The sequence below is a fragment of the Anabrus simplex genome, chromosome 1, assembly GCF_040414725.1.
Source record: "Anabrus simplex isolate iqAnaSimp1 chromosome 1, ASM4041472v1, whole genome shotgun sequence".
Classification (NCBI taxonomy): Eukaryota; Metazoa; Arthropoda; class Insecta; order Orthoptera; family Tettigoniidae; genus Anabrus; species Anabrus simplex.
Window position 1 is genome coordinate 1,563,800,163 of NC_090265.1, and position 23,209 is coordinate 1,563,823,371.

At 38.0% G+C, this 23,209-nt stretch overlaps 1 protein-coding gene across 1 annotated transcript in view; it reads left to right on the plus strand.

The window, feature by feature from the left end:
* Positions 1 to 23,209, plus strand: part of LOC136862402 (uncharacterized) — a 154,727-nt gene that overhangs the window by 8,846 nt on the left and 122,672 nt on the right. Inside the window, exons 4-5 of the mRNA XM_067138881.2 lie at positions 5,197 to 5,343; positions 22,490 to 22,809. Of these exons, the coding sequence (XP_066994982.2) occupies positions 5,197 to 5,343; positions 22,490 to 22,809 (467 nt within the window). The remainder of the gene's footprint in view (positions 1 to 5,196; positions 5,344 to 22,489; positions 22,810 to 23,209) is intronic.

A 23,209-nucleotide genomic window follows, 5' to 3' on the forward strand; every position in this document is an offset into this window, starting at 1 on the left:
ATTGTGGTCAGGGTCAACAGCAAGGATAGAATAGTGCTAATGGGCGATTTCAATGCGAGAGTTGGGAATAGAACTGAAGGATACAAAAGGGTGATTGGTAAATGTGGGGAAGATATGGAAGCTAATGGGAATGGGAAGCGTTTGCTGGACTTCTGTGCTAGTATGGGTTTAGCTGTTACGAATACATTCTTCAAGCATAAGGCTATTCACCGCTACACATGGGAGGCTAGGGGTACCAGATCCATAATAGACTATATCTTAACAGACTTTGAATTCAGGAAATCTTTTAGGAATGTACGAGTTTTTCGGGGATTTTTCGATGATACAGACCATTATCTGATCTGTAGTGAACTAAGTATCTCTAGGCCTAGGGTAGAGAAAGTGAAATCTGTCTGCAAACGAATAAGGGTAGAAAATCTCCAGGACGAGGAAATTAGACAGAAGTACATGGATATGATTAGTGAGAAGTTTCGAACAGTAGACAGTAAGCAGGTTCAGGATATAGAAAGTGAATGGGTGGCATACAGGGATGCTGTAGTAGAAACAGCAAGGGAATGCCTAGGAACAACTGTGTGTAAAGATGGGAAAAGGCGAACATCTTGGTGGAATGATGAAGTGAGAGCAGCCTGTAAACGTAAAAAGAAGGCTTATCAGAAATGGCTCCAAACAAGGGCCGAGGCAGACAGGGATTTGTACGTAGATGAAAGAAACAGAGCGAAACAAATAGTTGTTGAATCCAAAAAGAAGTCATGGGAAGATTTTGGTAATAACCTGGAAAGGCTAAGCCAAGCAGCAGGGAAACCTTTCTGGACAGTAATAAAGAATCTTAGGAAGGGAGGGAAAAAGGAATTGAATAGTGTTTTGAGTAATTCAGGTGAACTCATAACAGATCCCAGGGAATCACTGGAGAGGTGGAGGGAATATTTTGAACATCTTCTCAATGTAAAAGGAAATCATCATGGTGGTGTTGCAAACAGTCAAGCTCATGGAGAGGAGGAAAATGATGTTGGTGAAATTATGCTTGAGGAAGTGGAAAGGATAGTAAATAAACTCCATTGTCATAAGGCAGCAGGAATAGATGAAATTAGACCTGAAATGGTGAAGTATAGTGGGAAGGCAGGGATGAAATGGCTTCATAGAGTAGTCAAATTAGCGTGGAGTATTGGAAAGGTACCTTCAGATTGGACAAAAGCAGTAATTGCACCTATCTATAAGCAAGGGAACAGGAAGGATTGCAACAACTATCGAGGTATCTCATTGATTAGTATACCAGGCAAAGTATTCACAGGCATCTTGGAAGGGAAGGTGCGATCAGTCGTTGAGAGGAAGTTGGATGAAAACCAGTGTGGTTTCAGACCACAGAGAGGCTGTCAGGATCAGATTTTCAGTATGCGCCAGGTAATTGAAAAATGCTACGAGAGGAATAGGCAGTTGTGTTTATGTTTCGTAGATCTAGAGAAAGCATATGACAGGGTACCGAGGGAAAAGATGTTCGCTATACTGGGGGACTATGGAATTAAAGGTAGATTATTAAAATCAATCAAAGGCATTTATGTTGACAATTGGGCTTCAGTGAGAATTGATGGTAGAATGAGTTCTTGGTTCGGGGTACTTACAGGAGTTAGACAAGGCTGTAATCTTTCACCTTTGCTGTTTGTAGTTTACATGGATCATATGCTGAAAGGTATAAAATGGCAGGGAGGGATTCAGTTAGGTGGAAATGTAGTAAACAGCCTGGCCTATGCTGACGACTTGGTCTTAATGGCAGACTGTGCCGAAAGCCTGCAGTCTAACATCTTGGAACTTGAAAATAGGTTCAATGAGTATGGTATGAAAATTAGCCTCTCGAAGACTAAATTGATGTCAGTAGGTAAGAAATCCAACAGAATTGAATGTCAGATTGGTGATACAAAGCTAGAACAGGTCGATAATTTCAAGTATTTAGGTTGTGTGTTTTCCCAGGATGGTAATATGGTAATATAGTAAGTGAGATTGAATCAAGGTGTAGTAAAGCTAATGCAGTGAGCTCGCAGTTGCGATCAGCAGTATTCTGTAAGAAGGAAGTCAGCTCCCAGACGAAACTATCTTTACATCGGTCTGTTTTCAGACCAACTTTGCTTTATGGGAGCGAAAGCTGGGTGGACTCAGGATATCTTATTCATAAGTTAGAAGTAACAGACATGAAAGTAGCAAGAATGATTGCTGGTACAAACAGGTGGGAACAATGGCAGGAGGGAACTCAGAATGAGGAGATAAAGGCTAATTTAGGAATGAACTCGATGGATGAAGCTGTACGCATAAACCGGCTTCGGTGGTGGGGTCATGTGAGGCGAATGGAGGAGGATAGGTTTCCTAGGAGAATAATGGACTCTGTTATGGAGAGTAAGAGAAGTAGAGGGAGACCAAGACGACGATGGTTAGACTCTGTTTCTAACGATTTAAAGATAAGAGGTATAGAACTAAATGAGGCCACAACACTAGTTGCAAATCGAGGATTGTGGCGACGTTTAGTAAATTCTCAGAGGCTTGCAGACTGAACGCTGAAAGGCATAACAGTCTATAATGATAATGTATGTATGTATGTATGTATGTATGTATGTATGTATGTATGTATGTATGTATGTATGTAGGGGCTCTCAACCTGGGAGTGTAGTTGGTTATCACTGGGTCTCTAGATGAGCCTGGCATTGCTTTCACTTACTTGTGCCAGTCTAATCACTTTTGTCTTTCCTATCCGACCTCCCGTGGTCAACTCTTATTCTCTTGTGACCCCAACGTTATTAGGTTTATGAGGCATAGGGAGTTTTTTATTTGTAAGTCCTTCATTGCCCTTCCCTTTTGTTTGCAGATATCTACATTCTTTGAAGTATTGGCCCTCTGATTAGTGTTGAGAGGATAGTTGTCCAGTAATAAGTATTGTATTCAGTAAGTACATCAGTGGATAAAGAATTATCTATAGCATACAACCACGATTTTGGTATAAGAAGCACACACTTAATAGATAGAACACTGGAATAAGCACTTTTCCAAGATCTGCAACAGAGAATTCCCTTATCCTCCACTACCAATCTCAGGACCTGTCCCACTTATCACCTCTTCAGAAGTTCAGGAGGTCCTGCAGAAAATGAAAATTGGCAAGGCCATTGTACCTGACGATATTCCAGCTGAAGCATTGAAAATGCTTGGACAACAAGGGGCTGAGCTTATTGCAACCTTGTTCAACCAGTTTTATCATAGAATTGCTGCCATCATCCTGGTCAATAAACAACCACTTTGGAAGGGCAAGGTTGATGTCTATGATTGTGCAAACCATCAGCCTATTCACCTACTGTATCATACCATAAAGCTCTTCGAACGCATCATAGATCAGCGCCTATGGAGTATTGTCACCGTCAGTCTGAACTAGTGTGGATATGTGGAAATATTGATTCTATTAATGCAGATCGGTTGGTTATGGAAAGACACTGGGAAGAGAACAGGCCATTTCACATTGCCTTCCTGGACCTGGAAAAGACCTTTGACTGCGTTCCTCATGAACTGATTTGGCATGCACTTTGATCTCATGGTATCCCTGAGGAATATATCTTCTGAATAAATTTGCTCTGTCAAAGCTCTATCAGTGCCATTTAATATCCTGCTTGAATTTCACCACCATTCCGATTCGGGTTGGTGTCCACCAGTGATCGGCTCTGTCACCACTTCTCTTCATATTGTGTATGGACACAGTTACCTCAGATATTCAGTCATCACACTTTTGTATGCTGATGATGTCCTACTGGCTGCCGAGAAGTGTTTAGAAGTGAAATGAGAGACTAACAGCACATGGACTTTCTGAATACCAAGAAAAGAGTCTGCAGACGGCTGGAATCATCCAGATAGATGGCCAACATCTCAATAAAGTGGAACAGTTTAACTATCTTGGTTTTGGGTCACTGCCAAGCGTGACAATATTCCAGATGCCCATGCATGCGTAAATGCAGCCTGGATTTAGCAGCAGCAATCTACTGGTATTCTCTGTGTTCATCGGATACTAATCCACCTGAAGTTTATGTTTACAGGACTGTTGTTTGCCCAGTCGCTCCATATGTCTCTGAATGTTGGCCAGCAACAGTCAAGCACAAACAAGCTTCGCTGATCACTTGGCCTCACCCGGCTAGATCATGTCACCAACATGGAAATTCAGAAAATCATGGGAGTTTCCCCGATTGTGGACAAGATGCATAAATCCCGATTTAGGTGGTGTGGCCACGTAGTGCATAGAGAAGATGCATCTATTGTAAAGACGGCAATTCACATCACACCATCTGGAAATTGGCCTTCAAGATTGCTAGGTTCATCTTGTTCCAAACAATGCACTCAATAGAACCGAGTGGAGGTTGCAGAACAGCAGATCCTGCTCCGTTGCTGGACAAACGCTACGATAATTATGATTACTTCATGGATGGGCTGCAGGAAAACTGAGTATCCAGTCATGTTTCTAACATGATGGGGATCATACTCTGTTTAAAGGGTGTGTGGCTTGGAACAATCTTGAACTGAAATTGTGCACACGCACTCACTCTCACGTATCACATCATGGTACCTCACAATCAATATATATATATATATATATATATATATATATATATATTTTTATTTTTCAGATTACAGTAGAGTCCTGCTTAACAGACCATTGCTTATCCAACATTCTGTTCTATCTAATATGTTCGTGAAACAAGAAACAATTTTTTTAAAAACATTCAAGCTCTTTAGGCCTTTTCAGTTGTGAAATTACCAGCGTTTTGCTCCAGTGTAGCCACCAGTGTCTTGGAAAGTTGTAGCAATCCAACTGATGACCCCACAGCTACACTGGGGTGAAATGCTAGTAATTTAACGATTGAAAAGTTCAAAATAGCTTGAATGTTTTTTAACATTCGCTATATAATCAACGAAATTAAATTATGGTGTCCTTTTGGGAACTCAATTTTAAAAATTAAAAAAAAAAATAGATAAAATTACACATACAGATTGGCACAAACTGTACATTCCTTCCCCATGGACTGTACTTTAGTGCACCTTTGCTGAAACAAATCCCTGGCAAATGTAACTGATAATAATGATCGTAATGGCTCATCTAGCATGTTCAGGCGTTTTGATTGCATGCTGTCGAAGCTGTCTGCTTGTTAATTTTGATGTTCTTCCGTTGTACTCTACCAGATGGCAGAGTAAACTGGATCTCCTTTGGGCGATCAATAGGACTTATGCAACTGATGAAGACTTCAATGAGTGGTTTGCCCTTGATGATCACTTTGAAATGGCTAATGTCTTCATTAGAAGAGGAAGAAAACATAGTTGATGAGGATAGGATATGATAGTGAGAAAAAGATAGTCAGCAGGCAAACAAAAGTCTACTACAAACTTTTTAAAACAAATATAAATCTATATCAACATACTTTTATGCTCAAATTTTTAAGTATATTGTACAGTGAATGTAAATAACAACTGTATCAATAATAAGACATCTGTAAGTATTCACAAATGTTTTTTCTCCTTCCCTGTTAAACTGACATTCCCACTAATCTGACGTCCTGCTGACCCGTTTATGTCAGATAAGCAGGACTACTGTATGGAATCCTACTGTATGTTGTTTGTTTGACGGGAAAAGGTCTTTACGGTGAACTAACTGTTTAATAAAGATGTTATATTTCTCATTGTAAATGAAGAAGTTGGGGCATTGTTGAATCCCACTGTTTGAAAACTGGAAATGTCTAAATAACTCTGGCAGAGAACAATAAGAGTTCCAAAACTTTCATTAATGCATTTCAACAACTCAGTCTTATCTGTACACATGGCCACAGGAAATCTATTGCTTGGAGGATGAATTTCTGTCCTCCCTCTGTGAGCAGGCATTATTATACTTGCAGTACCGTAACATCAGATATTCACAAATAAGAAACATTATAACAAGTTTTACAAGAACAAGAATTTTATGAAGCTGCTCAAAAGATAAGAGATATTAAACTAAATGAGGCCACAGAACTAGTTACAAACAGAGGATTGTGGCAGCATTTAGTAAATTCACAGAGGCTTGCAGACAGAATGCTGAAAGGCATAACAGTCTATAATGAAGATGAAGAACTGACAGAATTTTGTTTTACATAGTTAGGAAATACATATTTATAACGACAGTTTCTTATAACTGCAACTAGATAATGATAATTGTGCATTTTCTGTGTGTTCTAACATAGAGGTGTCTAAAGAGTATTTTGGTACTATGATATTTTATGATTTTAATAGTAGACTCACTCAACAGAAATGTCTATAATAGATAGATTAAAGGCAGTTTTTACAAACTCTTTCCCTTTACACTGTACAGATATGCTAGTTTGCAGAGTTTTAACAGGAAAGAGCAGATCTGAAAGATGAGCAGCTCACAGGATGTCAAACAACAGGAGGTACAGAGGAGCACATCGCTTGAGTGGAAGTCACAGTGACTTAACAGGAAAATGCTCTCTTCATATGTTCATCACAAGTTTTCAAATTCCTTCATGTGAGAAAGATTTTATTTTTCGAGGATGATGCCCATAACTTCACAGAATTGCAAGAAAGTAGTGATAATGTGAATGTCAATACTAAATGGATAGAACTTGTGAAAATATAAGGGAATAATCCTAGAAAATTATTAAATAAAATAAGTGAGAATAATGAGATAAAGATGAAGGTTCTCCCATTATGACTAGTTGGTCCAATTAAAGTTTTAAATTCATTATGAAGGGTGTTTGTAATTGAAAACCAAGTAATCGTGAGACGTGAAGGAATTAATCAATAAATGAAGGGTAATATTAAAAGTCCAAGGAATGTTCTTAATCAATTGAGAGATAAATTTATAATACTAGATGTAGGGTCAGAAATTGAGAATAGGTTATTTATCATTTTCAGTTTATGGAACTTGAAGTTAATGAAGTTTTATTTGTTGGTGAGGGAATATTGTATTAAAAAATGTAATAATTTATAATGGCAAATAAGATAAGTGTGGATGAAAATATAAAGAATAAAATTAATCAATTTATAGGTATTATTTGAGGAATAAAGAAATATTAAAGTATTTAATTATTTTAGTTTGACATACTAATGTTATGAATTAACCAATTTCTTCATCAGAAGTAGGTGTTAATTACTATAAAATGGTTTAAGAGACCAGTACTTACTTTCAGTCATCTGATGATGAATTTATTATGTTATTGATTCATTTAATAAATGAGTTAATATTAATTCTTTCAATTACAATGGGTATAAAACTATGGTTGGCCCCGCAGATTTCTGAACATTGACCATAAAATAACCCAGGTCGATTTATAAAAAAGCTTGTTTGATTTAATCGACCTGGAGTAGCATCAACTTTTACTCTCAAGGCTGGAACTGTTCAAGAATGGAGGACGTCAGCGGTGCTAACTAGAACTCGAACAGGTGTATTTATAGGAAGTACAGTTCGATTATCTACGTCTAGTAACCGAAAACCATTTATAGGTATTTCGTTGTAAGGGAGTATATATGAGTCAAATTCATAAGGAGTAGTAAAGTCTGTATATTCATAACTTCATTATCATTGATGGCCTACAGTTTTTACTGTAATAAGAAGGTCTATTGACTCATCAAGGAGATAGAGAAGTCAGAGTGATGATAGAGCAATGAAAATAAGGGTAATTGCAGGGAGAATTGTTCAAATTACTTCAATTGTTTGTCCTTCAAGTAAATAACGATGTGTGAATTTATTAAACAATAAACTTCCTATAATATAAGCTACTAGAACAGTAATTATTAATAAAATAAAAAGTGTATGATCATGGAAGAAAATTAATTGTTCTATTAAAGGAGAGGCACTACTTTGTAGATTTAAATTCGATCAGGTTGCCATATTCTAATAAAAGGATGAACTTTATATGTAGAGCTTAAATCTACCGCACTATTCTGCCATATTAGAAATTAGTTAATATAGGTAGTTCGGAGTATGAATGTTCAGCAGGAGGATAGGATTGATATCATTCTAATGAGCTTACCATGTTTATAGGAAATAATACAGTTCGATTTGAGATTATACTTTCTCAAATAATGAAAATAAGGAAGATAATTCCAATAAAGGAGATAGTTGACCCTAGGCTTGAAACAACATTCCAAAATGTATAACTGTCTGGATAATCAGAATATCAACGTGGTATACCAGCTAGTCCTAAGAAGTGTTGAGGAAAGAATGTTAGATTTACCCCGACAAATATAGTTGTAAATTGAATTTTTAATCACTTAGGGTTTAAGGTTAGTCCTGTAAATAATGGATATCATTGAATAAATCCAGCTATAATTGCAAATACTGCTCCTATAGATAAAACATAGTGGAAATGGGCAACGACATAATATGTGTCGTGTAAAATAATGTCAATTGAGGAATTGGCTAATACAACTCCTGTTAACCCACCGATAGTGAAGAGGAAGACAAATCCTAATACTCAGAGTAAAGCTGGACTGTAAGTTAATTGGGTTCCATGAAGTGTAGCTAATCAACTAAAAATTTTAATTCCTGTAGGAACCGCAATGATGATAGTGGCGGATGTAAAATAGGCTCGTGTGTCTACGTCTATTCCTACAGTGAATATATGGTGTGCTCATACGACGAATCCGAGAAGACCAATTGCTATTATTGCATAAATTATTCCTAAGGTACCGAAAGCTTCCTTTTTTCCTCTTTCTTGGCTAATAATGTGAGAGACCATACCAAATCCTGGGAGAATTAGAATATAAACTTCAGGATCCCCAAAAAATCAAAAGAGGTGTTGATAAAGAATAGGGTCACCCCCACCTGCAGGATCTAAGTTTCGGTCAGTGAGAAGTATAGTAATAGCACCTGCTAATACAGGTAAAGAGAGGAGGATAAGAAGAGCAGTAATAACTACAGCCCATACAAATAAAGGTGTTTGATCTAGTGATATTCCAGGAGCTCGTATATTAATAGTTGTGGTAATAAAATTAATGGCTCCTAGAATTGATGATACCCCTGCTAAGTGAAGAGAAAAAATCGCTAAATCAACAGAAGCACCAGCGTGAGCAATTCCCGAGGAGAGAGGGGGGTAAACTGTTCAACCAGTGCCTGCACCGCTTTCCACTAGGCTACTTCTAAGTAATAGGGTAAGTGAAGGAGGAAGTAGTCAAAAACTTATGTTGTTTATTCGAGGGAAGGCTATGTCAGGAGCTCCGTATTAGAGGGACTAATCAGTTTCCAAATCCCCCAATTATAATGGGCATTACCATAAAGAAAATTATTACAAATGCGTGGGCAGTGACAATTATGTTATAAATTTGGTCATCACCAATCAAATAACCTGGTTGTCCCAATTCTGCACGGATTAATAAGCTGAGAGATGTACCTACCATTCCTGCTCAAGCACCAAAGATGAAGTATAATGTTCCAATATCCTTATGATTAGTTGAAAAAAGTCATTGTTGCGGTAGGGTGGCTGAGATTATAGGCGGTAAACTGTAAATTTATTTAGGAGAATTTTCTCCCCTACCAGGCTTTATAGTCAATAATGATATTAGACTGCAATTCTAAAGGAGTAGGTAAAACTATTAAGGCTTAAAGATTTTTGTCTTTATTTATAGCTTTGAAGCCTATTAGTTTTGTTAACTTAAAGCCTTAAAGCATAAAATAGACGACGGAGCTAAAGGGTAATCCTAATATTGAAATTCCGGTAAAGGTTAATAGGAGGGGTAAAAAAGTACGATTGAAAGAACCAACTAAAGTTAATTTTAATTCAGTATAGGAGAATAGGAACGCAAGGAATGTTAATCGAAGGTAATAAAATAGTGTTACAAGGGTTATAACTACTATGATGATTGCGATGAATTGATAATTTAGGTCAACCAAGGTTTGAATAATTAATCATTTAAGTAGGAATCCCAGGAAGGGTGGTAACCCAAGAGAAAGTAGAAGGAGGAATAAACAAGATTTTGTAATTTGATTATTAGTTATTGTTAAGAAGTTTTTATTGATATGGTAAATGCGATGTACATTAAACATTAAAATGATAGATAAGGTGAGGAATGAATAAATAATGAAATATAGTTCCCATAGGTTTTCTCCTACTACTATGGCAGCAATTATTCAACCAATATGATTAATATTCAACCAATATGATTAATAGAAGAATAAGCTATTAGTTTACGTAGAGAGCTTTGGTTTAACCCTCCCAACGACCCAATTAGTACTGAGGTAAGGATAATTATTCTAATGAAAATGTTTCTTTCAATAATATATGCTAATAGTATTAGAGGGGCAATTTTTTGTCAGGTTATTAAAACAAAGCAGTTTTTTCATCTTAAACCCATTTTTAGTAACAATGCTGAACATATTAGGGTTGAAAAGATTTCGGTATTTATATAAAAGGGGTTATTAGAGAATGTAAACATTAAGATAATAGAGAAAAGTAGTGCAGCGGATGCTAAAGCTTGCACTAGGAAGTATTTTAGGGAAGCTTCTGTTGATATAAGATTTTTTGTATCAGTTATTAGGGGAATAAAGGATAGGAGGTTAATTTCTAACCCCATTCATACCCCTAATCACGAAGTTGATGTAGTGGCAATAAGTGTACCTAAAATTAAAGTTGTAGTAAATAAAGACTTAGCAGGAATAGTGAAGATTAAAAAGGAGGACAATCCTATTTACGGGGTATGAACCCATTAGCTTATATTTAGCTTACCTTTTTGCTGAAGTTTATAAGTATATCTAGGTGTATGAAGCACGAAAGTTTTTGATACTTTAGGAAATAGTTTAAATCTATTAGATATAATGAAGGTAAATAATTACATGATTTACTCTATCACAGTAATCCTTTTTATCAGGCACTTCATTGTTAAAAACTTTAATGTATGAATAGTAAGGATTGGTGCAAGGTGATTGTTAGTGTTACAATGATTAATTAAAAAAGGAGGAATTTTTTGGGGGGAAATATTTTTTTGAAAAGTGCGCATTTTTTACATTTTTGGTAACCAAGGATTTTTGGAAATTTTGAGGTTAGTGAAAAAATAATTAAAGATTTAGTTGATAAAGATTAGTAACAATTTTGAAATTATCTGAAATTTAAATTTTTTTAAATAAAGGCCATATTTAAGATTGTTTTTGGGATAGTTGATCATTTTTAGTAAGAAATTTTGGTCAGTTGTAATAATGGGGCTCTAAATGTGTTCACAACATAGTAAGTGGACTTACTAGTATGATTCAGATCAGAGTCTTCCAAAGTTCTTCCTGTCATGTTCAAGCTAGGTCGAAGTGTGTGTTGGAAGTTGGTTGCGGGTTTCTTCTCTGTAAGTGGCCCTATCAAAACTGTTTCATTTGAGGAATAAAAACCCTACTACTACTGACTAGTTCACCATAGTCTTCAGAGCACCAGAAAAAAAAAAAAAAAATGAAGGTTCCATGTATTTCTGCTTCACTCTGAAAATTTACTAGTGCACCTGACTATGAAAATAATAGAATGAAAAATCAGAAGTTCATCTGGTGAACCAGCTAACGTTCAGTCCAGACCAGGGTCTCTATGACTTTTTTTCTCCTTTTTCAACAGTGAAGGATAAAACTGACAGACTGCCGATTTGGAAGTCCAGAAGGAGCTGTTGCATCCTATGAGGAAGTGGTTGGTGACATCTGTAAAGAAGCATACTGAAAATCTGGTCATGACAGCCCTTTTTGTGGTTGATTTTCATCCACTTTACTCTGTTTTCTAAAAATGACTGGGTGAGAGATCTAACATGTGTCCAGCTACACTAATGACATTACTTGGAAAGTCAAATCTATAAATGTTACCTCATATTATTTTTAGGGAAGTGATGTGTTCATTGCATAAGCTAGGGGCATACCAACCCGCGCCTAGAAGTATAATTTTATGATCAAATATGGGCCCCAGGGCCTCTTAACGTGGGAGCGTGGGTTGGCGTCCATGGGGCCCTTACCTGAGTCCTGGCATTGCTTCCACTTGTGTCAGGCTCCTCACTTTCATCTATCCTGTCCGACCTCCTTTGGTCAACTCTTGTTCTTTTCTGACCCCAATGGTATTAGAGCATTTGAGGCCTAGGGAGTCTTTCATTTTCACGCTACCGGGCAAGTTGGTCGTGTGGTTGGGAGCGCGCAGCTGTGAGCTCGCATCCGGGAGATAGTGGGTTCGAATCCCACTGTCGGCAGCCCTGAAGATGGTTTTCCATGGTTTCCCATTTTTACACCAGGCAAATGCTGGAGCTGTACCTTAATTAAGGCCACGGCTGCTTCCTTCCCATTCCTAGGCCTTGCCTGTCCCATCGTCGCCATAAGACCTATCTGTGTCGGTGCGATGTAAAGCAAATAGCATTTTCACGCTCTTCGTGGCCCTTGTCTTTCTTTGGCTGATACCTTCATTTTTTGAAGTGTTTGGTCCCTTCCATTTCTTCTATCTGATTAGAGTTATATAGAGGATGGTTGTCTAGTTGTACTTCCTCTTAAAACAATAATCACCAGCACTCAGAAATTCTACAGTATTTTCCATACAACTTGCAGCCACTGCCATTGACTGAAATTTATGAAATTTCACTCCCAGAATTCAACACATTAGATGTAATTACCAACTTTGTAGTAAATAATTCTAACCTAAGTGAAGTCTAATCCTTTATGTCCAATCCATGTTCATCCTACTCTATGAAGTAATTTCCTTCCTGGAGTTCCAATATACTTCATCATTTCAATCGAATTCTGTCCATGCCTGTTGCTGTATGACACTGTTTTTTATTTAATGTACAATTGTGTTGACCAGTTCCATTGGTGAAGAATTAGGGACAGGAGTGTCAGAAAAGAGGGATATTGCAAAATTTTGAGTGGTACAACATAGCATAAAATTATTTGTCATGATTCAATCCTCTTTCTTATCTTCACTTACATAGAGAATTTGTTTTAAGATCCAACTTGATATTTTCAATTAGAAAACACTAAAGGGAATTACTGCTACTGCTAGTAGTACATCTTTATTATTTCCACACTAAGTGGGATCACATGTGCAGATTAACTTCCTACAATTATTTCTATCTACAACCAGGTTTTCCTGTTGTAGGTTCAGTTGCCATATCTTCCTTCATTCAGTCCAGCCACCTTCTTTTTGGTCTTCCCTTTCTCCTCTTACCAGGCACAACCATCTCCATTACCTTCCTTCCTACATAATCTTCTGCCCTCTTAATATGCTTGAACCACATCAGTCTTGCTTCTCTAACTTTTATACTTAATTCCTCCACACCTAATGTTCCTCTGATTGTCTCATTCCTAACTCTGCTCCCCCTTGTCAGTCCACATGAATATCTCAGCATCTTTATCTCTGCAACATGTATCTTTTGCAGCAGTCCTCTAGTGAAAGGCCACATTTCCTCTCTGTGTACAATTGCTGGTCCCACCTTGTGTATTGTTCCTTTACAATTTGGGTAGAATCCTCTCATCTCACAACATACTGGAAACCCTCTCCAAGCATTCCACCCGGACTGGAATCTGCTTGAGATTTCACTTTCGAGATTGCATTTATGGTAGAGCCAAAGTATTTAAAATTTTACACTGCTGGTACACTTGCTCCTTGTAAGGTTATAGATTGTTCATATTCTGTTTTACCTTTGCTTACCCTCATATCACTATTCTACAGAGCTTTTCTCCAGTCTTCCAACAAACTTCCGTTTCACTTTGTGAGCCTGTGTATAAAATTACATTATCGTTCTTATGCTTCCTTTCGTACCGTCTCTGTCAGCATGACCATTACAATATTGAATAGAAAAGGGCTTAGTGCTGACCCCTGGTGAACTCCTACCTTTACCAAAAAAAGCCCCTGTCTTTCCTGATGCGCCTTTGTCATTTGTTGTACTGTTCCTTTACATATCTTGGATTACCTTAACATACTGTTCAGATACACCTTTCTTCTTCAAACTCCTCCGTAATTCATATCTCGGGATGTTATCGAATGCTTTCCCGAAGTCATTGAATACCATTGAAAGCTCTTTTGCCCTCCCCCATGTATTTTTCTATTAACTGGTGTAGAGCTAATACAGTATTGATTGTACCCTTACCAGTCATGAATCCAAACTGCTCCTTTCCAATCTCTACTTTGATTCACAGTCTCTTATTGATCGATCGATCAAAATGTTCATTGAGCAGCTCGTCAGTTTAATATGTCTATAATTACTCCAGGAATGAAATCTCCCGTGTCCATTACAATATTGAATGGCAGAGGACTTAGTGCCCATTGGGCCTTTTCTTCATTCTTCTAGCATTGTTCCACTGATCATAATGTCATTGAATAAGATGGTTAGAGAAATGGCAGCTTTCTCCTCTCAAACTCTCCATACTTCCACTGTGATGTTATTAGACCCAACTGCCTTTCTGTCCTTCATTTGGTTTAGTGCTACTTTGACTTCAAGCTATGAGATTCATTGTACCGTGCCCATCTTTGTTCTCCCATTCCTGTATTTAGCCTTATATTTTCCTCATAGAATATTCCCAAAGTATTCCATAGGTTCAAAATCTCATTGTCTTCATACAGCACCTTACCATCTGCGCTCTTTACTGTTTTTGCTTGATACACATCTCTGCTATATCTTTCCTGCTGTTTTGCTATCCTAAGTGCCTTCATTATGCCTTCTTTTGACTGTAGTCTCTTTAATAGTCAGACTGTGCATCATGTTTATCCTTAACTACTGCTTTCTTTGCTTGTTTCTTAGTCTCTTTGTAGAGTTTCTTGCTTATTTCATCCCTATCTTTGTCCAACCTCATTTCATCTGGCTTCTCCTTAATGTACTTTTGAACATGTTCACTCTATCACATCTCCGTATTTTCTTATCTTTTTGCTTATGTCTGATAGAGAACTTCTGCTACAACCTTTTGAATTTTAGGGGCTATATTTTTCCATGTACTCTTTACATTGTCAGTCATCACCTGCTCATTCACTCTTTGCACGAATCTATCCCTCCAAGTTTTATCACCATCTTGTCTTCATAACTTTTTTACTATTCTTCAGATTCATACCTGCCATCTTAGCACAGCACACTACAGGTGTACATTGCTCCAGTTAGCAGCTTGCAATCTTTTATTTCCCTTATATCTAATCTACATTACAGAATTAGTCAGTTTGTGATTTTCTACTCTGCTGTTGTAGGTTATTCTTTGGTGTAGTGGGTTGTTAAAGATGATGTTCAGTATTACAAGATAAGCAGGAACGTTTAAGTCAAAAATCATCTGACCCTCTTCATTTCTCACACCTAGTCCTTGCACACACTACACTCTACTGTAGCCTTCATTGATCTCTCATATATGTCCTTTAAGGTCACCGCATAATATTGGCATTTTGTGGTATGATTTTTATTCTGCAACTCAAGTCATCACAAAAGACATCTTTCTATTCATCGTTGCATCCTGATTGTAGTGCATATGCATCCAAAGCTCCACCTCCCAATGCTATGCACAGTACTATAATCCTGTCTATTCTGGTCACTTCCATAACAGTGTCCTTCAGTGTAAGGCTCAGTACAATTCCAGCACCATTACTCCTGCCATTTTGACCAACATAGAACAGCTTGAAACCTTCTCCCAGTTTCTTTGCTTGCTGGCCCTTCCACTTAGTTTCATGCAAGCATAATATGTCCCAATATTTGGATTGATGCTTCCATGGCCCGTAATTGCAGATTGATAAGCTTTTGCCGTGTCGGAAAGCAATGTGGAATTCTTTACATTTTGCAGAGTTCTTGGCTCTGCATCTTGCCCAAAAGCTTATGTCTATAATATATTCAGCTTTCTTCCTCTCATTAATTGTACAATTTCCATTCCTTTGCCAGTCATAGTTCTGATATTTAGTGATCCAGAACAAACGTCCCCACTCCATACAGACGATCTATTTCTTCTTTGAGCTATTTTCTGTAGCTATATCCATTTCTGATATGGTAGCCCTTGCTCATTATTCACAGTAGTCAGTGAAGCATAAGTTTTACAGCTGCATGTCCGTGCTGCCACCAACCCTCTCTGGGAGAAACTCAGCTGCCCAATATGGGTCCAGTGCTTACAGTTATGGATTTCAGTATCATTTTCTATTCTAGGAGACCATCACCCTCCTGTAGGAGCTCTTCTGCCATAGGTCGTTGGCTCCTTCAGATTATTATTATTCTTTTTTTGTAATATCTGAAGCCATCTCTTTTCATTTTTGACTCGGTTAATTTTAACTGTTAGGTTCTTCAGTCTGCCAAAACTAGTTTTGAGTAATAAATGTATAAAAACTGTCTGTAAAGGAAACACACATAGTAACAGTATCATACTTGAAATTAAGTTGTTTCTTTTTCGAGTATATTCCTTTTGGCAGTGGGTTGTCAGAGGCCTCCCATTTGGATCCAGAGGTACGCTGCCGAAGAACACAGCCACTACCTTCCAGAATTGAAAGTTCCATTTTATGACCCGGAAAAAAATCATTTTACAGATTGTAAAAGATTCTCTGCAAATTATACAGACTCATTTATACCTGAGATCATAATCTTTAGCTACAATGAATTTTCCAGCAAAAATTATAAAGTATAATTTCATTATTATACATTATTATATACCGTACTATAAGTTATATATTGTGGACCTTTATGGTCACCCTAACTGGAGGATGGATGATTCATTTGTAATAAATCTTACTACAGCTGTTACGATATGTGGTTCTTTTACAGGTAGTTTATAAATTTATTACTCAAAATTAGTTACCGGAGACTGAAGAACCTAACAGTTAAAATTTCAGATTAGACAGGTTATTCTCCACTGCCTGTCACTCGGCGTAGAGCCGCTGGCAGTACGGTTTACTCCCATTACTGTAGCAGAATTTCTTCTGGCCAGACAGAACACTAAAGAAAACTTTTGGGCTTTTGCCATGTCAGAAAGCACTCTATGCTGCGGAAATTCTCAAACTACAACAAAAGGGATTAAAGGAACAATTAGAAATTAAAGAACAAAAAATCATGAGAAAAATCTTCAGGAGCAAAAATCATAACTCACTACCCTAAACCTAATAGTGAACTATACAAACACATTTCCAAAATTACAGATTTAATTCAAATGCAACAAATCCAATTTCCAGGGCATTTGGAATGAATGAATCCTAACAGACTTTCACATCAGATTTACAAATTTCTACAAAACAAGGCCACTAGACCGAAGTGGTACAAATTATTAGAGAAAGACCTCACTGAATTAGGATTGCCAGATCTACAAGATCAAAAGGAAATACAAAACATCATTTAAACATGGGGATTTGAGGAACAAGAAAGGAAACCCACATGGTCGGAGGACCGGAGACGTGCACAATCATTGAAGATGAAGAACTACTGGGCAAAAAAGAAGGCGAAAAAAATGTTGATTCCGCATGTTCCTAGGTGGGCAATTCGCGAAGGAGAAGAAGAAGAAAGAAAGCTAAATGGAAATCTCAAGTCATAAAAATATAATAATAATAATGGTGATGATGAAGTTAAATTTATGGGTGAGATATCAAAAGCTTTTAAAATAAAAACAGGTGTCATACAAGGTGATGGCTTGTTTCCACTCCTTTTCAACTATATCTTGGAAAAAGTTGTCAGAATTTGGAACGAAAAACTGAAGCACCATAATATATTACCACTTATGCTGGGGAGCCAATGGCCGTAGTTGTGTTGAAACACCGGATTCTGTGAGATCTCCGAAGTTAAGCAACATTGGGCGTGGTCAAGATTTGAATGGGTTGCCACGCGCTGTTGGTGGGGGGGAGGCTGGTAAGGGAATGGAGGAGCGAAAAGGAACTGGCCACCCTACCGTACGCAAACTTCGGCTCAGGCAAAACCTCTGCGGAGGTTCGGACCTGCCTTCGGTCAGAATACACCTTTACCTTACTTATGCTGCGGAGGAAGAATAAAGGTGTTGCAATAAATTGGCTAGCATTTGCAGATGATTTTGCCATATTCTCTAAAAGCCTGACTAATGCAGCAATACAAGTAAATCTTCTGGAAGAGACAGGCAACATGGCAGGCTTAAGAATTTTGGCAGAGAAAACAAAATTCATGACGAATATAAAAAATGCTTCAAAATTGCTAGGAACAGATGTTGGTTCAATCGAAAGGGTAAAGCAATTCAAATATTTGGGGGAAACAATCCAAGAAAATGGTTTGGAAAAATCTGCTATAGAGGCAAGGATACACAAAATGGAAAGAGCATATGATATAACAAAAAATACATACAACAAAAAATGTTTGTCTAAAAATCTTAAAATAAAGCACTCCAGTACAGTTGTGAAACCAGAATGCTTATATGCCAGTGAAAGCTTAGTACTCAATTATAAACTTGAAAGATTGGAAGTACTAGAAAGAAGAATTATAAGAAAAATATTAGGCCCTCTAAAAACTACAGAATTTTGGAAGTTAAGAAGTAATAACAAAATTTATCAGAACATAGGAAACATATCTATAACAGTACGGAAAAGGAGACTGTAATTTTTGGACATATTTACAGAATGGACAACAGTAGACTAACCAAAAATATCTTCACGTATCTTTGGAAGAAAAAGTCGACAACCACCTGGATTCAAGAGATCAAAAAAGACTTAGAAAGAAACAACATCAGAGAAGAAGTAGTAATGGAAAGAGGGAGGGAGGCAAAGAAAACTGGCACAAAGTGGTCTGAAGAAAGAAAAAGAAACATAGTGAAACAATGAAGGAATATTGGAAGAAAAGGAAGAAACAACAACAAAGGATGAAGAATTGAAATTAGAACATGCTTGCTAGTAGGCCCTAATGCAAGAAGAAGAAGAAATTGATTTTATGTTCTACTAACCACCCTTTTTAATGGTTTTTGGAGATGTGGAGGTGGCAGAATTTTGTCCCGCAGAAGTTCTTTAACATGCCAGTAAATCTACCGACTCAGTCCGGTGGTATTTGAAGGTGCTCAAATACGACAGCCCCGTGTCGGTAGATTTACTGGCATGTAAAAGAACTCCTGCGGGACTAAATTCCGGCACCTCGGCGTCTCCGAAGACCGTAAAAGTAGTTAGTGGGACGTAAATCAAATAACATTATTATTATTATTATTATTATTATTAAATCTACCGACATGAGGCTTATGTATTTGAGCACCTTCAAATACCACCGGATTGAGGATCTAGAAAGGCAAAAATGAATGCAGTATTTTACTTGTAGACCTGCTAATATATTGTGGTTTCCATTTCCCACAGACAGAGTCAGTTGGTCACATAGTTAGGGTCGCGTAGTTGTGAGCTTGCATTCGGGAGATGGCGAGTTTGAACCCCACTATTCAATTTCAAATATTCAACGCCATCTTTTCAAAATCCTTGAGCGAATGGTACTGAACCATATTTCATTTCTTGTTGATGAAGCTATCATACCTAAACAAGCTGGATTTAGGCCCGGAAGATCACGCTGTGGACAAGTTCTCAATCTGACACAACATATAGAGGATGGCTACGAGCAGGGACAAGTGACTGGTGTTGCCTTCGTAGACCTTAACAGAGCTTATGATACTGTTAATCATAAGAGATTGGTGTATAAAGTGTATTAAATAACAAGGGACTATGGTTTTACAAAATTTGTTGAATGCATTCTTCAGAATCGACATTTCTATGTCTTTCTTCAAAATAAGAACAGCCGTTGGAGAACTCAAAAGAATGGATTACCCCAAGGAATTGTCCTTGCACCATCGCTCTATAACATTTACACTAACAACCAACCATTTCCTACCGAAGTCAAGCAGTTTATCTACACTGATGACATAGCAGTGGCAGCACAGGGAAACACATTTGAAGCAGTTGAAGAAAAACTGGAAAGAATTAGAATTAGCTACATACTACGAGAACAATCATTTGAGACCCAACCCTGTAAAACTCAAGTTTGTGCCTTTCATCTACGTAACAAAGAATCCAGTAGAAAACTGCGCGTGGAATGGAGAGGAGTATTCCTTGAACACTGTTATACACCAAAGTACCTTGGTGTGAATTTGGACAGAACTTTATCTGTAAACAACACTGTCAGAATACCATACAAAAGGTGTGTGCTAGGAATAATATTATTAGAAAACTAACAGGCACATCTTGGGGTGCATACCCTTATGTTCCATGCACATCTACCCTGGCCCTCTTGTCTGTCACTGCAGAATATGCATCACCCGTATGGAAAAACTCTGCCCATACTAAGCAAATAGATATTGCTGTGAATGAGACTGGTCGCATAATTACAGGATGTCTGAGACCAACTCTGACAGAAAATATCTATCCTATCGCAGAAATTGCCCCTCCTCACACAAGAAGGGAAGTAGCAGTGGAAGTTAAATGTCGGAAGCAATCTACTGATCCACATCACCTCCTTTATGGCCATCAAATGCAGGCCGTTAGACTCAGGTCAAGGAAGAGTTTTTTAAGAACAACCATGCCACTTGTTGATACACCAGATAAATGAAGGCGTGAAATGTGGCAACAGCAAGTACGTAATTCATCCCAGAGTTTAAAGGAAGAACCTTCTGCAGGTCTTTGCCTTCCGTATCACAACTGGAAAACCCTCAATCGACTGTAGACAGGTGTTTCAAAGAGTAAGTCTAATCTAATTAAGTGGGACTATGTACAAGGAAACATGACCTACGATTGTGGACTAATACGAGATGAAGAACACTTCTGGTTTTTCAGCATTTACCATCACCGTGCATAAAGGAAGATGTGTTGCAGGCCAATGATAAAGCTGTCCTTGTAGCTGAATATTGGAAAAACATTATTTAGTAGTGTATCTGGACACGGAGAATAAATAAAATACGAAGGTTGATTGAATATAAACAGGATTTTTGTTCTGACAGTTAGGAGTGGGGGGAGCATGCTGTTAGATATTTCCCGCTGTTTCGTCGGTAACGCTCATGATATCGGAGCAACAGGTGCACCCCTCTACTGCGCAGCACATAACTATAAAATTTCTTGCTCGTGAAGGAGTTACAGTGACGGAAATTTGCCAGAGATTGACTGCACAGTTCGATGATCAAACATGGTCGTGGATGCGTGTGTGCCTGTAATAAAAAGGAAGGACAAGAACGTGTGGTAAATCAGCAACATGATCGCCGTCCTCGGACCAGCATTACAGATGAAAACATTTGTGTGGTTAAAGACACTATTGACGACGATCGACGGGCGAGAGTATCAGCAATTGCAGAACAAGTCGGAATCAGTTATGGGAGCTGTCAAGCAATCATCACAAACAACCTACAGTTCCATAAAGTGTGTTCCAAATGGGTCTCGCCTTTTGACCGAAAATCTGAAGTTGAGACGTTTCAAGGTCTGTCAGAGGCTTACAGCAAGGTTCGCAGAAGAAGGTGATGCATATTTGAGTCGGATCGTCACCTGCGACAAAACATGGGTCCACCACTAAGCTCCCGAATCCAAACAAGCCAGTAAGGAGTGGTGGAGGAAAGGGGAGGCAGCACCAGTGAAAGCCAAGACTCGACTGTCAGCTGGCAAGGTTCTTGCAACCATTGGTTTTTTTTTTTTGATCGGCGAGGCATTTTGCTGATTGATTTTTTGCATGAGAGATGCACAATCAGTGCTGCTTACTACTGCGAGCTGTTGAACAAGGCGAGGGTTGCATATCGGCGCAAAAGACGAGACCAACCGATTCACCTGGTCATCCTCCTCCACGACAATGTGCGGCCCCTTACTGCAGCTCTAACCGTCTCCAATCTACAGGAAATGCACTGGACTACACTTGATCATCCTCTTTACAGTCCGGACTTATCGTCCTGCGATTTCCATTTGTTCGGACCGCTTAAAGAAACTCTAGGGGGCAATGATTATAAGATGACAAGAGCGTGGAAGATTTCATGCACAACTGGCTGGTGACACAACCCTGTTCTTTTTATGATGAGGGTATCAAAAAGCTGCCCATACGCTGGGACAAATGCATTTCCAAAGCAGGAAACTATGTGGAAAAATACATTGTAATTGCCTTGTGTTTTTCAATAAATGATTTTAAATAAAACATAAAATCCTGTGTATAATTGACCTCCCCCTCGTATTTAGAACATTCATCAAACTAGGAGCAGAAGTGGTAAAAATGTGCTCAGCTCATCCAGAAGGATGTGGGTTCAATTCCCCGACAGGAAGTCGGAAAGTTTAGAAATAAAATTTCTACTTCTAGAGAGGGACGTGTTGATGGACTTCAGTCAGCCTTTACGAGAAATGAGTTCTTGGTTCACACTATTCCCTCTAGTGCTGAGGTTACAGAAAATGGAAACCTCTATCATCCACTCCTCCATGGGCTTTCTTGATCTGTACTGAGATGGCTTTGTTATCACAGTCTTTGAATACCATTTCAAAACATTAACTTTCATTTTCCCATTTTTACGTGATGTAAGCTCTGGTAGTTATCTATAAAGATTAGTATGACCTTAAGTTTCCATTCTTCTGTTACTTGATAGTGTGTATTTCTTGTACAGCACAGGAGGACCTATCTTTGGCTGCAGGTGTTAAAACAGAGGAGATCCAGACAGTAGTTGTCTCACATACTGAAGAAGACAAGATGCAGCTTGCTACCGGTCTAGTAGAGATGGTACAACAGACACCATTCACGAGTAAAAATGGTAATACAGAACATGAGCCGGTGGAGTCAGTAGACCAGAGAGCAGACCACTTAACACTAGGAGAGAGTACTACTGCCCAGCAGCCTCTCAAAATACTAGTAAAACCAATTGGAAACAAAACTGAAGAAGACTCATCCTGTTTAGATTGCCAGATTGAAGATGTAAATGGATCTGAGGTAAGGAACTACATGGCTGTATGTACTACTACTACTACTACTACTACTACTACTACTACTACTACTACTACTACTACTACTACTACTACTACTACTACTACTTGTGAATTGTGTCTGCTAATCCATGTGGCAATAGTATATGAATTTGTATTTATTTTTGGATGAAAAGGAAAATATCTTGGCCTATGTACAGTACCACCTTGGTCATGTGAAATGGAAGCTGGAAACTGTGGAAGACCAAAAGTGAGAATTAGTAGTAGTAGCAGTAGTAGTTAATTATAATGTGGAAAGGCATTGTAAGTTGAGTGCAATATTTGCCAGGGAATTTAGTAGCTTGTCTTTCTCCTAAACATTGTATTCATTCCAATTTTGGTTTAGAATCATGAATAGACTGATGTAT